General features: G+C 62.1%; 1 protein-coding gene across 1 annotated transcript in view; it reads left to right on the plus strand.

The window, feature by feature from the left end:
• Positions 1 to 806: 806 nt before the first annotated feature.
• LOC144508712 (uncharacterized) overlaps positions 807 to 15,078 on the plus strand; it is a 45,368-nt gene continuing 31,096 nt past the window's right edge. The window contains exons 1-2 of the mRNA XM_078237021.1: positions 807 to 1,030; positions 1,860 to 2,039. Coding sequence (XP_078093147.1) covers positions 814 to 1,030; positions 1,860 to 2,039 — 397 coding nt within the window. The 5' untranslated portion in view covers positions 807 to 813. The remainder of the gene's footprint in view (positions 1,031 to 1,859; positions 2,040 to 15,078) is intronic.

Below are 15,078 nucleotides of genomic sequence, written 5' to 3' on the forward strand. Positions count from 1 at the left end.
CAATTATCTACCGTGTTATTAATGGAAGATTGTTAAAATAGCATGCTGGGAGAAAAAGGTACGTGCTGTGTTTATAAAACACCTGCCATAAGCTGAAAACTTCCCGAAGTGCTGAGCAGCAATAAGGAGTCATCACCAAGGCGACCAATATGACGAGTGCTTTACCTTGAAAAATATTGGGATTTCCCAAAAGAATCCTAAGGGTGGTTATTTTACAAGATTTTTTCTGTGTTGGGCAAGCGTGAAACTGGGAGAGCTCCAGATCCGTTTTATGAGCGCGTTTTTACAGTCAATCGTATACACTCTGTCTCCAAAGTTTTGTGCAAGTCCGTTTCTCGCTACAGAAGACAGTGGGCGGGGCTGAACACGTTCTAAAGCCTGAAGCTCCGATCAAAGCTTCAAACTGCAGCTCCCCTGCCACACGCCTCCCAGGCCGGATAATGCCTCCCCCTGGCCCCCACGGACATTGAACCCTCCCCCCCACAACATTACTAACCTTCTGAACCCCCCCGCCCCCCCCCCCCCCCTTCCCTCCCAACATTCTGGACCTACCTGCACATGGCCCCCATCTCCTCCTGGCCCCAATGGCTGTCTGACACGATCCTCTCTCTCCTCTGCCCCCAATCATCATGGAGGCACAGATCCACATTCTCCCCCTCCCCCCCACCCCCGCCTCAGCAAACCTGCAAGAGTTCACTTGCCTTCCGCTCAATGCTAACAAGCAAACTGCATTTAACTTGCTGGAATGCTCTCCCAAACTGCCTGCAGCTGATCTGCCCTAACAAGCGGCATCTTCATAAAAAACCCCAAAGGATGGACAAGCAGGCAGGCAATGCAGGGAAAATGGCATCAAGAAAGGCAGCTCCCAGATTTTCCGAATCTGACCTGGCTAGGTTGCTGGACGCAGTGGAGGCAAGATGGGACACCCTCTTCCCTTCAGCAGGATGTCATCCCAGAGGAAACGATGGAAAAACAGCTTGTGAGGTGGTGGCTGCATCTGTGAGTGCCATGGCACTGGCCAGGAGGACCGGTAAGCAGTGCAGCAAGATAAATAACCTCATCTGGGCAGCAAGGATGAGGTCATTTATCTTGTTTAACCCCATCTAGCATCTTCCCCTAGATCCCCCCACCACCACCAACACCCTGTTTTCTCCCGGCCCCTGACCCCCAACCACCTCCTTCCTCTCCCCTGCAAGAGTATCGCAGTGCTTGCCCTCTGAGGACCACTCCCTGATACTCTGCAGGAGTCACGCCATCAGATTTTTCATGGTTCCTTCTGTACCCAAAGGAGAAGAATGCCCATAACTGCCAGGAGAGGGTGAAGACAGGGGTTGGTGAGCCTGACCTCTGAGTCCTCACCCCCTTTGAGGAGCGGGTGCTGGAGCTGTCCAGAGAAAGAGACATCCGGGCTGCCAGCGATAGCATGGTCAGGATGGAGTCGAGAAGTGAGCACCTGTCAATCCTCCACTCAGTTTGAGGCAATTACTAGGGGACATTTGTTTAAGGTACGTGGGAAAATGTTTAAAGGAGATGTGCGAGGCATGTTTATTTACACAGAGGGTAGTGGGTGCCTGGAACTCGCTGCTGGGGGAGGTCGTGGAGGCAAATACAATGGTGACTTTTAAGGGGCATCTTGACAAAAAATAAATAGGATGGGAATAGAGGGATATGGTCCCTGGAAGGGTCGGGGGTTTTAGTTCAGACGGACAACATGGTCGGTGCAGGCTTGGAGGGCCGAAGACCTGTTCTTGTGCTGTAATTTTCTTTGTTCTTTGTTCAATGGAGAAATGGCACTTAAGTTGCCTGAATCCCAGATTCCTCTCCCTCCCTCGCACTTAACCTTGTGTCCTATGTTGCAGGAAGGGACCCTGACACGCCTGGGCCGTCTGACATTGTGGCCCCCACTGCTGTTCCCATCCATCCTGCCCCTGACACCTCTGATGACTCCTCGAATGAAGAGGATGAAAGGTCCTCCGATGGTGACACCAGTTTGGCGTCAGCTTCCACCTCGCAGTTCACCATCCCAGATACCCACATCGGTGGGTCAAATTAGTGGCGAGGCATCTAGGTCACTCTCTGATGCCTACGATATATCTGCTGAGGTACATCGGGTGGAGGAGGGAACCTCTGAGTCCTCTGGCACTCGGGGGCCTGATGGAGGTGAGGACTCAGCTGGCCCCAGGCTCCATGCTGGGCCTCTGAGATCACTTCTCCCTCAGCTGCTGGAGATGCAGCAACAGAGCCAGGGAATGCAGGAGGGGCTGACGGCCGCACTGGATCAACTGCGAGGTTGTTGGGAGGACTGCCAAAGCTTTCAAGCGGACCACCTACTGCCTGTCTTGCGTGGTTCCCAGACCAACACTGCAAGGGTGGCGTATGCGGTGAAAAGCCTGGGGCAGGGAATCCTCACCATGTTGGCAGGCTCAAAGCAATGGCCAAGTCACAGAACGCCACAGCAGAGTTCCAGAGGGCTGCGGCTGAGTCACAGCAGGACACGGCTGAGGGACTCAACAAGGTTCTTGAGGTTCTGTGGCCCATGGCTGAGATGCTCGAGAGCTTGCAGGAGACCCAGTGGGACAGCCCCGAGACACAGTGGGCTATGGCAGCAGCCATTGAGAACTGGCCCAGTCACAGAGGGCCATGGCTGAGGGGCTGCAGAGCATGGCCCAGTCTCAGAGGGCACTTGCTGCTATCATTGACAGGTGGCCTCCCGACTCAGAGAGCCATCACAGAGGGCTCAACAACCATAGCTAGAACGCATGTGGTCCTCCAGGATTGGCAGTGCCAGGTGACGCCAGAGCTTCTGGAGCTCGCTGCAGAAGGACCGGCGTCCCATAGAGTGACCCAGGGGCTCACAGAATCCCAGGGGAGGAGGAAGCACTCAAGCCCATGCCGGGGCCTTCCACACAGGAAACAGCAGCTGTGGCTACACCTCCTGACTCCCCCCTTCCTGACACCAGGGCATCTCAGGGGCAATGGGACGAAGAGGGTTCATGGTTACGGCCAAACACCTGGAAGCCGGCCAGAACCCTCAAGGTCCAGGCCCTCCAGAGGATGATCACGAAGGGCATTACAGGCCATGAGGTGCGGTAGGCAGCTGGCCACCTCCACCTCCTGGGGGGCCATCGAGATGTCGGGGTAGGCCACGTAAGTTAGGAAGTTGTAACGGCACTAAGATTGCACGGGTGAAGGGCGTACTAGGTAGGCAGAATAGTTATGCACTTTAAAGTCTCATGTTCACATGTTTGCATGTTATTACTTGCCATTAAGACATTTTTACTGGCACAAATAAATGTCATTTCACCACCCACCTGTGACTAATTTGTCTCAAAGAACAATACAGCACAGGAACAGGCCCTTCGGCCCTCCAAGCCCGTGCCGCTCCCTGGTCCAACTATACCATTCTTTTGTATCCCTCCATTCCTACTCCGTTCATATAGCTGTCTAGATAAGTCTTAAACGTTCCCAGTGTGTCTGCCTCCACCACCTTGCCTGGCAGCGCATTCCAGGCCCCCACCACCCTCTATGTAAAATATGTCCTTCTGATATCTGTGTTAAACCTCCCCCCCTTCACCTTGAACCTATGACCCCTCGTGAACGTCACCACCGACCTGGGGAAAAGCTTCCCACCGTTCACCCTATCTATGCCTTTCATAATTTTATACACCTCTATTAAGTCTCCCCTCATCCTCCGTCTTTCCAGGGAGAACAACCCCAGTTTACCCAATCTCTCCTCATAACTCAGCCCCTCCATACCAGGCAACATCCTGGTAAACCTCCTCTGTACTCTCACCAAAGCCTCCACGTCCTTCTGGTAGTGTGGCGACCAGAACTGGACGCAGTATTCCAAATGTGGCCGAACCAACGTTCTATACATCTGCAACATCAGACCCCAACTTTTATACTCTATGCCCCGTCCTATAAAGGCAAGCATGCCATATGCCTTCTTCACCACCTTCTCCACCTGTGACGTCACCTTCAAGGATCTGTGGACTTGCACACCCAGGTTCCTCTGCGTATCTACACCCTTTATGGTTCTGCCATTTATCGTATAGCTCCTCCCTACATTATTTCTACCAAAATGCATCACTTCGCATTTATCAGGATTGAACTCCATCTGCCATTTCTTTGCCCAAATTTCCAGCCTATCTATATCCTTCTGTAGCTTCTGACAATGCTCCTCACTATCTGCAAGTCCTGCCAATTTTGTGTCATCCGCAAACTTACTGATCACCCCAGTTACACCTTCTTCCAGATCGTTTATATAAATCACAAACAGCAGAGGTCCCAATACAGAGCCCTGCGGAGATGCTGGCGTTGGACTGGGGTAAACACAGTAAGAAGTCTCACAACACCAGGTTAAAGTCCAACAGGTTTATTTGGTAGCAAATACCATGGTATTTGCTACCAAATAAACCTGTTGGACTTTAACCTGGTGTTGTGAGACTTCTTACTGTGAACACCACTAGTCACAGGCCTCCAGCCGGAAAAAGACCCTTCCACTACCACCCTCTGTCTTCTGTGACCAAGCCAGTTCTCCACCCATCTAGCCACCTCCCCCTCAGATTTGTCTCCAACAGGAACGTCCTTACCCCAGAGGGACACTGTATGTTGATGTCAGTGGGGGAGGCCCCTCAACGCTCTGTCACTGAGAAAATGAAGACACTCAAAGAAATCAGCGGCTACAGCGGGTGGCATGCATTAGCATCGAATTACACCACCCTCAAGGGATTCCCTCCCCTCCCCCTCCCCACACGCTCCTGCATAGGGGTTCAGTGATCCCTCACCCACTGCCCGGACGTGGGTCCAGGTGCCAGCGTGCATAGAGAGCACAGGTAGGAGTCAGACTAGTTTGCGCCAGGGCATCATCATAATGGTGTTTAGCGGGTCATCATCACCCTCCTGCCTGTCACAGAAACTCACTAGCTCAACATACCCAGGCCCACCACGCCGGTGTTACAATGTTGCAGGAGATTGTAGGGCTCTCGGGGCGGGTGGGGGCAATTGGGGTGGTGAGGTGGGGGGGGGGAGATGGAACCAACATGTGGCAACACAGGCTCCTAAAGGCCAAACCGCATGTTGATCAGGGCCTCCTTCGCATGCCTGAGCCTTGCTGCCAACAGCCCTCCAGTGCCTGGGTGGCATTGCTCTTCATTGTCGTCCTCCTCCTCTTCCTCCTCCCCCACCCTGTGCTGCCCCCTCTCCAACAACGCCCGGCTAGTCGGCCTCCATATCCTCCTCCTCCAACACATCCCCTTGCTGCTGCGCCAGGGTGCAGCACACCACCTCAATGCAGGTCATATCAGGGGGCTGTATTGTAGGGCTCCGCCAGAGCGGTCCAGGCACCTGAACTGCATCTTGAGGAGCCCTATGCAGCGCTCCATTGTTGAACGGGTGGCCTCATTAGATCAGGTCTCCTCCTCAGTCTCAGGCCTCCGCACAGGCATCATCAGCTCAGTCCGAAGTGGATACCCCACGTCCCCAACAAGCCGTCCCTGCACCATGGGCTCCTCCTCAAAGACCTGTGGGATATCAGAGCTCCTCGTGCCATGGTGTCTGCCACAGATGTGCGTGGTGTTCAGCAGATGGTCACACACCAATTGCACATTTATTAAATGGAAGCCCTTTCTATTCATGGATCTCCTTGGATTCCTGACCAGGGCCTTGAGGGCAACATGGGTGCAGTCTATAGCCCCCCGGAACATTTGGCATCCCTGTGGTGGCTGTGAATCCTGTAGCCCGGGCTTCGTGCTGGGCCTGGTCCAGGGCCAATTTGATGTACTGGCCAGACCAAGCTTACAGGGCATCCGTCACCTCCTTCACACACTGTGGATGGATGATTGTGAAATGCCACAAGGTCTCCACTGGCGGTCTGAAAGGACCCTGTGGCGCAAAGGTTTAAGGCAGCCGTCACTTTCAGAGCCACTGGGAATGGGTGCCCCCCCCCCTGCCCGAGTGCCAGGTCCTGTAATGAATAGCACAGGCGTTGCACTGTCTCCTTTCAGAGCCGGAGCTTTTGCTGGCACGCCACGTTTGACAGTTGCTTGAAGGACTCTCCTGTGCAGAACTGCCGGGGTCTCCGCTCCCTCCTTCTCCTGCACCGCCCCCTGCCCCCCTTTCCCCCGCCGCCCACCCGCCCCACCACCCCCTTGGGCAAATGTGGGCCACATCCTGTCTCTGATGGTCGTCTCCCTCTCCTCCTGTGAGTGGCAAGGCCTGGGCCTCCTCTGCCCACAATTCTTCCTCCCGCTCCTCCTCCTCAGCTCCAGCAACAACCAATAGAACAGCAAGATCAATGGCTGGCATCGCAAAAGCCACCTTGTTGATTAGGATGGGGGAGGGGATGGTAATTGGGAGAAAGGGAGAGGCAGATGGAGAGATGGAGAGTTTAAAGAATATCGCTTACCCCCAGCCCAGCAACACACAACCTCATCACCCCCCACAGCCCCCAGCGATACACACCCCCCCCATAGCCCCACTCAACTACACAGACCCCCATCCCCCCCAAATCCCCCAGCGACACACACCCCCATCCCCCCCACAGCCCCCAGCTACACACACACCCCCATCACCCCCACAGCCCCACCCAACGACACACACACCCCCATCAACCCGCACAGCCCCCAGCGACACACACACCCCCATCCCCCACACATCCCCCAGCAACACACACCCCCCCATCCCCCCACAGCCCCCAGCGACACACACACCCCCATCCCCCGCACATCCCCCAGCGACACACACACCCCCACCCCCCCACATCCCCCAGCAACACACACACCCCCATCCCCCCCACAGCCCCCAGCTACACACACACCCCCATCCCCCCCACAGCCGCCAGCGACACACACACCCCATCCCCCCCACAGCCCCCAGCTACACACGCACCCCCATCACCCCCATAGCCCCACCCAGCTACACACACACCCCCATCCCCCCCACAGCCCCACCCAACTACACACACCCCCATCCCCCCCACAGCCCCCAGCTACACACACACCCCCATCACCCCCACATCCCGCAGCTACACACACACCCCCATCACCCCCACAGCCCCCAGCTACACACACACACCCCCATCCCCACCACATCCCCCAGCGACACACACACCCCCATCACCCCCACAGCCCCACCCAACTACACACACCCCCATCCCCCCCACATCCCCCAGCGACACACACACCCCCATCCCCCCCACAGCCCCCAGCTACACACAGACCCCCATCCCCCCCACATCCCCCAGCGACACACACACCCCCATCCCCCCCACAACCCCCAGCGACACACACACACCCATCCCCCCCACATCCCCAGCTACACACACCCCCATCCCCCCCACATCCCCCAGCTACACACACACCCCCATCCCCCCCACATCCCCCAGCTACACACACACGCCCATCCCCCCCACATCCCCCAGCTACACACACCCCCATCCCCCCCACATCCCCCAGCTACACACACACCCCCATCCCCCCCACATCCCCCAGCTACACACACACCCCCATCCCCCCCACAGCCCCCAGCTACACACACACCCCCATCCCCCCCACATCCCCCAGCTACACACACACCCCCATCCCCCCCACAGCCCCCAGCTACACACACCCCCATCCCCCCCACAGCCCCCAGCGACACACACACCCCCATCACCCCCACAGCCCCCACCTACACACACACCCCCATCCCCCCCACATCCCCCAGCGACACACACACCCCCATCCCCCCCACAGCCATACCCAGCGACACACACACCCCCATCCCCCCCACAGCCCCACCCAGCTACACACACACCCCCATCCCCCCCACATCCCCCAGCTACACACACACCCCCATCCCCCCCACAGCCCCGCCCAACTACACACAACCCCCATCCGCCCCACAGCCCCCAGCTACACACACACCCCCATCCCCCCCACATCCCCCAGCGAAACACACACACCCCCATCCCCCCCACACACCCCAGCGACACACACCCCCATCCCCCCCACATCCCGCAGCAACACACACACCCCCATCCCCCCCACACACCCCAGCGACACACACCCCCATCCCCCCCACATCCCCCAGCTACACACACACCCCCATCCCCCCCACAGCCCCCAGCGACACACACACCCCCATCCCCCCCACAGCCCCACCCAGCTACACACACACCCCCATCCCCCCCACAGCCCCCAGCGACACACACCCCCATCCCCCCCACATCCCCCAGCAACACACACACCCCCGTCCCCCCCACACACCCCAGCGACACACACCCCCATCCCCCCCACATCCCCCAGCTACACACACCCCCATCCCCCCCACATCCCCCAGCGACACACACACCCCCATCCTCCGCACATCCCCCAGCGACACACACACCCCCATCCCCCCCACAGCCCCACCCAGCTACACACACCCCCATCCCCCCCACAGCCCCACCCAGCTACACACACCCCCATCCCCCCCACATCCCCCAGCGACACACACACCCCCATCAACCACACATCCCCCAGCGACACACACACCCCCATCCCCCCCACAGCCCCACCCAGCTACACACACACCCCCATCCCCCCCACAGCCCCCAGCGACACACACACCCCCATCCCCCCCACAGCCCCCAGCTACACACACACCCCCATCCCCCCCACAGCCCCCAGCAACACAAACACCCCCATCCCCCCCACAGCCCCCAGCAACACACACACCCCCATCCCCCCCACATCCCCCAGCGACACACACACCCCCATCAACCCCACATCCCCCAGCGACACACACACCCCCATCCCCCCCACAGCCCCACCCAGCTACACACACACCCCCATCCCCCCCACAGCCCCCAGCGACACACACACCCCCATCCCCCCCACAGCCCCCAGCTACACACACACCCCCATCCCCCCCACAGCCCCCAGCAACACAAACACCCCCATCCCCCCCACACACCTCAGCGACACACACACCCCCAACCCCCCCACAGCCCCCAGCGGCACACACACCCCCAACCCCCTCACAGCCCCCAGCTACACACACACCCCCAACCCCCCCACAGCCCCCAGCGACACACACACCCCCATCCCCCCACAGCCCCCAGCTACACACACACCCCCATCCCCCCCACATCCCCCAGCGACACACACACCCCCATCCCCCCCACACACCCCAGCGACACACATACCCCCAGCCCCCCACAGCCTCCAGCGACACACACACCCCCAACCCCCCCACAGCCCCCAGCTACACACACACCCCCAACCCCCCCACAGCCCCCAGCGACACACACACCCCCATCCCCCCCACAGCCCCCAGCTACACACACACCCCCATCCCCCCCACAGCCCCCAGCTACACACACACCCCCATCCCCCCCACATTCCCCAGCGACACACACACCCCCATCCCCCCCACATCCCCCAGCTACACACACCCCCATCCCCCCCACAGCCCCCAGCTACACACACACCCCCATCACCCCCACATCCCCCAGCGACACAGACACCCCCATCCCCCCCACAGCCCCCAGCGACACACACACCCCCATCACCCCCACATCCCCCAGCGACACACACACCCCCATCACCCCCACATCCTCCAGCGACACACATCCCCATCCCCCCCACACACCCCAGCGACACACACCCCCATCACCCCCACAGCCCCCACCTACACACACACCCCCATCCCCCCCACATCCCCCAGCGACACACACACCCCCATCCCCCCCACAGCCCCGAGCTACACACACACCCCCATCCCCCCCACAGCCCCCAGCGACACACACAACCCCCCATCCCCCCGCTGCCCCACCCAGCTACACACACACCCCCATCACCCCCACAGCCCCACCCAGCTACACACACCCCCATCCCCCCCAACAGCCCCACCCAGCTACACACACACCCCCATCCCCCCCACAGCCCCCAGCTACACACACCCCCATCCCCCCCACAGCCCCCACCTACACACACACCCCCATCCCCCCCACAGCCCCACCCAGCTACACACACACCCCCATCCCCCCCACAGCCCCCAGCTACACACACACCCCCATCCCCCCCACATCCCCCAGCAACACACACACCCCCATCCCCCCCACATCCCCAAGCTACACACACCCCCCCAACCCCCCCACAGCCCCCAGCTACACACATACCCCCATCCCCCCCACAGCCCCAGCTACACACACACCCCCATCCCCCCACAGCTCCCAGCTACACACACAACCCCATCCCCCCCACAGCCCCCAGCGACACACACCCCCCCATCCCCCCCACAGCCCCCAGCGACACACACACCCCCATCCCCCCCACATCCCCCAGCGACACACACCCCCATCCCCCCCACAGCCCCCAACGACACACATCCCCCCATCACCCCCACATCCCCCAACGACACACATGCCCCCATCCCCCCCACATCCCCCAGCTGCACACACACCCCCATCCCCCCCACAGCCCCCAGCTACACACACACTCCTATCCCCCCCACAGCCCCCAGCTACACACACACCCCCATCCCCCCCACAGCCCCCAGCTACACACACACCCCCATCACCACCACATCCCCCAGCAACACACACACAACCCCATCCCCCTCACAGCCCCCAGCGACATCCCCCCCACATCCCCCAACTACACACACACCCCCATCACCCCCACAGCCCCCAGCGACACACACCCCCCCATCCCCCCCACAGCCCCACCCAGCTACACACACACCCCCATCCCCCCCACATCCCCACCCAGCGACACACACACCCCCATCCCCCCCACAGCCCCACCCAGCTACACACACACCCCCACAGCCCCACCCAGCTACACACACACCCCCATCACCCCCACAGCCCCACCCAGCTACACACACCCCCATCCCCCCCCACAGCCCCCAGCGACACACACACCCCCATCCCCCCCACAGCCCCCAGCGACACACACACCCCCATCCCCCCCACATCCCCCAGCGACACACACACCCCCATCCCCCCCACAGCCCCCAGCGACACACACACCCCCATCCCCCCCACAGCCCCCAGCTACACACACACCCCCATCCCCCCCACAGCCCCACCCAGCTACACACACACCCCCATCCCCCCCACAGCCCCCAGCGACACACACAACCCCATCCCCCCCACAGCCCCCAGCGACACACACCCCCCCATGCCCCCCACATCCTCCAGCTACACACACACCCCCATCCCCCCCACAGCCCCCAGCGACACACACCCCCATCCCCCCCACAGCCCCCAGCGACACACACACCCCCATCCCCCCACAGCCCCCAGCGACACACACACGCCCATCCCCCCCACATCCTCCAGCTACACACACCCCCATCCACCCCACATCCCCCAGCTACACACACACCCCATCCCCCCCACATCCCCCAGCGACACACACACCCCCATCCCCCCCACATCCCCCAGCGACACACACACCCCCATCCCCCCACATCCCCCAGCTACACACACACCCCCATCCCCCCCACATCCCCCAGCTACACACACACCCCCATCCCCCCCACATCCCCCAGCGACACACACACCCCCATCCCCCCCACATCCCCCAGCGACACACACACCCCCATCCCCCCCACAGCCCCCAGCGACACACACACCCCCATCCCCCCCACACACCCCAGCTACACCCACACCCCCATCCCCCCCACACACCCCAGCTACACACACACCCCCAACCCCCCCACAGCCCCCAGCTACACACACACCCCCATCCCCCCCACACACCCCAGCTACACACACACACCCCCATCCGCCCCACATCCCCCAGCGACACACACACCCCCATCCCCCCCACATCCCCCAGCTACACACACCCCCATCCCCCCCACAGCCCCCAGCTACACACACACCCCCATCACCCCCACATCCCCCAGCGACACAGACACCCCCATCCCCCCCACAGCCCCCAGCGACACACACACCCCCATCACCCCCACATCCCCCAGCGACACACACACCCCCATCACCCCCACATCCTCCAGCGACACACATCCCCATCCCCCCCACACACCCCAGCGACACACACCCCCATCACCCCCACAGCCCCCACCTACACACACACCCCCATCCCCCCCACAGCCCCCAGCGACACACACACCCACATCCCCCCCACATCCCCCAGCTACACACACCCCCATCCCCCCCACACACCCCAGCGTCACACACACCCCCATCACCCCCACATCCCCCAGCGACACACACACCCCCATCCCCCCCACAGCCCCCAGCGACACACACACCCCCATCACCCCCACATCCCCCAGCGACACACACACCCCCATCACCCCCACATCCTCCAGCGACACACACATCCCCATCCCCCCCACCTACCACAGCGACACACACACCCCCATCACCCCCACAGCCCCCACCTACACACACACCCCCATCCCCCCCACAGCCCCCAGTGACACACACACCCCCATCACCCCCACATCCCCCAGCGACACACACACCCCCATCCCCCCCACATCCCCCAGCGACACACACACCCCCATCCCCCCCACATCCCCCAGCGACACACACACCCCCATCCCCCCCACAGCCCCCAGCGACACACACCCCCCCATCCCCCCCACAGCCCCACCCAGCTACACACACACCCCCATCCCCCCCACACACCCCAGCGACACACACCCCCATCCCCCCCACAGCCCCCAACTACACACACACCCCCATCCCCCCCCACAGCCCCCAGCTACACACACACCCCCATCCCCCCCACAGCCCCCAACTACACACACAGCCCCATCCCCCCCACAGCCCCACCCAGCTACACACACACCCCCATCACCACCACATCCCCACCCAGCTACACACACACCCCCATCCCCCCCCACAGCCCCCAGCGACACACATACCCCCATCCCCCCCACATCCCCCAGCGACACACACACCCCCATCCCCCCCACATCCCCCAGCGACGCACACACCCCCATCCCCCCCACAGCCCCCAGCTACACACACACACCCATCCCCCCCACAGCCCCCAGCTACACACACACCCCCATCCCCCCCACAGCCCCCAGCTACACACACACACCCATCCCCCCCACAGCCCCCTGCTACACACACACCCCCATCCCCCCCACAGCCCCCACCCAGCTACACACACACCCCCATCCCCCCCACACACCCCAGCTACACACACACCCCCATCCCCCCGACATCCCCCAGCTACACACACACCCCCATCCCCCCCACATCCCCCAGCGACACACACACCCCCATCCCCCCCACAGCCCCCAGCGACACACACACCCCCATCCCCCCCACATCCCCCAGCTACACACACACCCCCATCCCCCCCACATCCCCCAGCTACACACACACCCCCATCCCCCCCACATCCCCCAGCAACACACACACCCCCATCCCCCCCACATCCCCCAGCAACACACACACACCCATCCCCCCCACATCCCCCAGCAACACACACACCCCCATCCCCCCCACATCCCCCAGCAACACACACACACCCATCCCCCCCACATCCCCCAGCAACACACACACCCCCATCACCCCCACAGCCCCCAGCTACACACACACCCCCATCCCCCCCACAGCCCCACCCAGCTACACACACACCCCCATCCCCCCCACAGCCCCACCCAGCTACACACACACCCCCATCCCCCCCACATCCCCCAGCTACACACACACCCCCATCCCCCCCACATCCCCCAGCGACACACACACCCCCATTCCCCCCCACAGCCCCCAGCTACACACACACCCCCATCCCCCCCACAGCCCCACCCAGCTACACACACACCCCCATCCCCCCCACAGCCCCCAGCTACACACACACCCCCATCCCCCCCCACAGCCTCACCCAGCTACACACACACCCCCATCCCCCCCAAAGCCCCCCCCAGCTACACACACACCCCCATCCCCCCCACAGCCCCACCCAGCGACACACACACCCCCATCCCCCCCACAGCCCCCAGCTGCACACACACCCCCATCCCCCCCACATCCCCCAGCTACACACACACCCCCATCCCCCCCACATCCCCCAGCGACACACACCCCCATCCCCCCCACAGCTCCCAACGACACACACCCCCCATCACCCCCACATCCCCCAACGACACACACGCCCCCATCCCCCCCACAGCCCCCAGCTGCACACACACCCCCATGCCCCCCACAGCCCCCAGCTACACACACACCCCCATCCCCCCCACAGCCCCCAGCTACACACACACCCCCATCCCCCCCACAGCCCCCAGCTACACACACACCCCCATCCCCCCCACATCCCCCAGCAACACACACACACCCCCATCCCCCCCCCACAGCCCCCAGCTACACACACACCCCCCACACACACCCCCCATCTCCCAGCCCAGCTACACTCCCCCCACCCCCCCACAACCCCCCCCCCAACAACACACACACCCCACCCACTCCCCGCAGCCCCACACGCTGTCCATAACCCCCCCCACATAGGTTCCAGAATGGTGACACTGCTCCCTCCCCCCATCCCGCTCCCCCTCACAGTCAGAGGCCAGCACCCGTGCAGTAGTGGTCACAGGCAGTGAGTGCTGCTTTGACAGCCCTGAGGCTGCATCACTGTCAGTTTGCACAGCTTTCAGCAAACCCCCACCTGTCACAGTGCTTCCAGGGTGATCCCTCTGCTCCGAGGTCAGTGCTCCGACCTCGGTCCGTGCTGAAAGTCCGAGGTTGGATCCTGTGACCAACAAGAGCCGCCCACACCACCCCCCACACACACACAACAAGAGCCGCCCACCCCCCCCCCCCCCCCACACACACAAGAGCCGCCCACACCCCCCCCACACACACAAGAGCCGCCCACACCCCCCCCATACACACAACAAGAGCCGCCCACCCCCACACACACAACAAGAGCCGCCCACTCCCCCCCACACACACAACAAGAGCCGCCCACCCCCACACACACACACACACACAACAAGAGCCGCCCACACCCCCCCCCACACACACAACAAGAGCCGCCCACCCCCACACACACACAAACACAACAAGAGCCGCCCACACCCCCCCCCACACACACAACAAGAGACGCCCACCCCCCCACAAAC

This window comes from Mustelus asterias, chromosome 20, assembly GCF_964213995.1.
Source record: "Mustelus asterias chromosome 20, sMusAst1.hap1.1, whole genome shotgun sequence".
NCBI lineage: Eukaryota > Metazoa > Chordata > Chondrichthyes > Carcharhiniformes > Triakidae > Mustelus > Mustelus asterias.